Source organism: Anarrhichthys ocellatus, unplaced genomic scaffold (genome assembly GCF_004355925.1).
Source record: "Anarrhichthys ocellatus isolate YVR2014 unplaced genomic scaffold, GSC_Weel_1.0 scaffold6317, whole genome shotgun sequence".
Lineage (NCBI taxonomy): Eukaryota > Metazoa > Chordata > Actinopteri > Perciformes > Anarhichadidae > Anarrhichthys > Anarrhichthys ocellatus.
In genome coordinates this window covers 1-2,965 of record NW_022286291.1, presented here as the reverse complement: position 1 = coordinate 2,965, position 2,965 = coordinate 1, and the positions used below count along the sequence as shown (strand labels likewise).

The window sequence follows — 2,965 nt, the reverse complement described above, 5'->3', positions numbered from 1 at the left end:
GTAGCATTAACATGGAAATTCTCAAGTACATGTACCTCAAAATTGTAGTTAAGTACAGAACTTGAGTAAATGCACTAATTATCATATGTACTTAATATGAGTGAGCTGACGATAAACCCCTTTGCTCCTCCTCAGGTACACTGGTCCAGAATACTGTGGGATCATGAGCGACAAGAAGGGGCCTTTCTCTGGGTGCCATGGTAAGGTGCCCATAGCAGAGATTGCGTCAGACTGTTTGTATGACGTCTGCATCAATGACGGACGGGAAGAAGTACTGTGTGAGGCCCTGAGCAACTACATGGCAGAGTGCCAAGAGGTGGGAGTGTCTGTGTCGTCATGGAGACAACTGGGCAACTGCTGTGAGTTTACACAATACACACACAGAACATTTATGTAGACGGAAACACGACAGACAGACGTGAAGTCACTCACCTCAATGTTCTAAATTTAAACTGAACGCTGGCTATATATATATATATATATATATATATATATATATATATATATATATTGACTAGAGGTCTTCACAGGTGCTTTCAGTTGCCCCGGGACAAAAGTCAAGGTGGGTCCAAATTATATTTAGTCTAATAAAAGTGTTATATTAAGGGTCCCATTGTATAGCTGCAGGTCTCTGGTCTGTATACCAATATGACTGATACCCAAGTGGATCCAAGCTGATTCTGCATCCGTCCATCCTGTCCATTGGTTTCCAATGGTTTGGTGCTGAGATATTTAGAAATGAATATAATTCTGGATTAATGCATGGCATAAATAAATGTGCATAAATCTACAATTTAAAAGGTCAAAACTTGGATAGAATAGTTTTCAAATGGTGTTTTGAATGTGCTTCGGCTCGAGAGGTCACCGTGTGTGGATAGCCCGCGCTCCTTCTCTCTGTCCGTCCATCTCCTAAACTCTTCCCCGCTCTTGTTGTTGTGCCTCCAGCTCTTGACTGTCCAGCCCACAGCCACTACAGCATGTGCGGCTCAGCGTGTCCCCCCAACTGTGGTGCTCAGCCGGAGGTTTGCCCTAAGATCTGTGTGGAAGGCTGTTTCTGTGACAAGGGATTTGTGCAGAGTGGTGAAAAGTAAGTATAATGTCCCCCCGTTCCTGACTAATGTCTTCCGTACAGTCAGACCTCGTCCCTGCACTCTGATTGACATCCTTTTGTTCCGGGTGTCTTTGCTTCTGTCAGGTGTGTTATCAGGGAGACGGGCTGCGGCTGTAGCCACGAGGGCCATTACTACGAACCGGGTGACAACTTCTGGGCCGACTCGCTGTGTAGCGAGAAATGTGTGTGTGATGCAGCGACACAAAAGGTGAAATGCGAGAAGGCCGGCTGTCGAACCGGAGAGAAGTGCAGCGTCGTGGACGGGGTGCAAGACTGCTACCCAGTCGGCTTTAAGTCTTGCAGCGCACGCGGAGATCCGCACTTCCTCTCCTTCGATGGACGCAAGTTCGACTTCCAGGGCAACTGTGTCTACAGGCTGGCCAGTGTGCGTGCAGGCACCACGGGTCTGACGCACTTTGAGGTGAGCTGAGCACCAAACAGTACAGTGCACCATGAAGTTCTCCACCACACGTCCACTGGGCCGCTTCTTTACATTTACACAACAGATTGTGCAAATTGAAATCAACATGGAAACAGGAGTTTGGTTTGGGAAAATAATAATAATAATAATAATTTATTGATATAGCACTTTGACAGACAAAGCAGCAAAAGCAAGGCAATAATAACAATAACAGAAAGCTCAGTGAGACAGTCGATACGATAAAAATCAACTGAGAAATAAATACAATAAATAATAATAATAATAATTTAGTAAAATAATTTAGTAAAATCAATAAATAAAAATAAAACAGAAAAGCGACGACACCACATACAAGCCAGTCTATAAAAATGTGTTTTATAAAGTGATTTAAAAGAGATTACCGATTCTTCGATAATTGGCATGTCACTGACACACTTTTAAGTACATTTTGATGATGATGCTTTTGTACTTTTTAGTGATATTTTACATGTAGGAATTTTCCTTGTAACGGAGTATTTTTAAATGGGGATATTTCTGCTTTTACTTTCGTTAAAGATCTGAGGGAAAAAAAGACTCCTGTCTTGTACATTGAGGTCAAAAGAACAAAGATTTGCATCATATATCCTAACTAATTCCTCCATTGGATTTGTTTCGTTTCCCTCCTATCTGTCCTCTCTACTCCTCTTTCGGTGAATTGCAGGTCACCCTGGAGAATAACAACCGTGGCAACAAAAGAGTGTCATACGCTAAAGTGGTGACTGTTAATGTCTATGGCAGCACGTACACGCTGTCAGTGGACTACCCAGGCAGAGTGCTGGTGAGGAACACACACACACACACACACCTTCTCAGGGGTGCAGTGTGAATCAAACATGGCGTACATTTTTGCCTGACGTTACTCTTGCGATTTGTTTTGACTGTGTGGTTGGGACGTTTCCGTCTGTGCCGCTGTGTGCCCACATAAACTATCATGCGGCGCATGTGTGACCTGCAAAAACATGGCCGTACAAGGCCGATCGGCTGAATTCCCTCATGTTTACCAAGGTAATAAATCAAGTGAGAAGTAGGGTCATTTTCTCATGGACTTCTATAGAATCGGACTTCTTTTTGCAACAAGAGGAGTCGCCCCCTGATGGCCAGTAGAAAGAATGCAAGTTTAAGGCACTGCAGCATTGTTCACTTTTTAGCAATAAGCTAATATTGCCCCCAGCATGGGAAGCAGAAGTACAAATACAACCCATAACCCAGTGTGTGTGTGTGTGTGTGTGTGTGTGTGTGTGTGTGTGTGTGTGTATTTTCTGCAGGTTGACGGGCTTGAAAACAACCTACCCTTCACCAATTCAACCAATCACTCAAATGTCCAGGTTCATAAGAGACACAGAGAGGCTATCATTGAGACCACCTTTCTGAAGGTATAAACACCAAAGCATACA

General features: G+C 43.6%; 1 protein-coding gene across 1 annotated transcript; it reads left to right on the top strand.

Moving 5' to 3' along the window:
• Positions 1–105: 105 nt before the first annotated feature.
• LOC116380175 (IgGFc-binding protein-like) lies at positions 106–2,944 on the top strand (the record flags this gene model as incomplete). Its single annotated transcript, XM_031842124.1, has 5 exons — positions 106–359; positions 946–1,087; positions 1,196–1,532; positions 2,233–2,349; positions 2,837–2,944. Coding segments are annotated over exons 1-5 (900 nt in total), but the record flags the coding sequence as incomplete, so codon positions are not given.
• Positions 2,945–2,965: the final 21 nt, after the last annotated feature.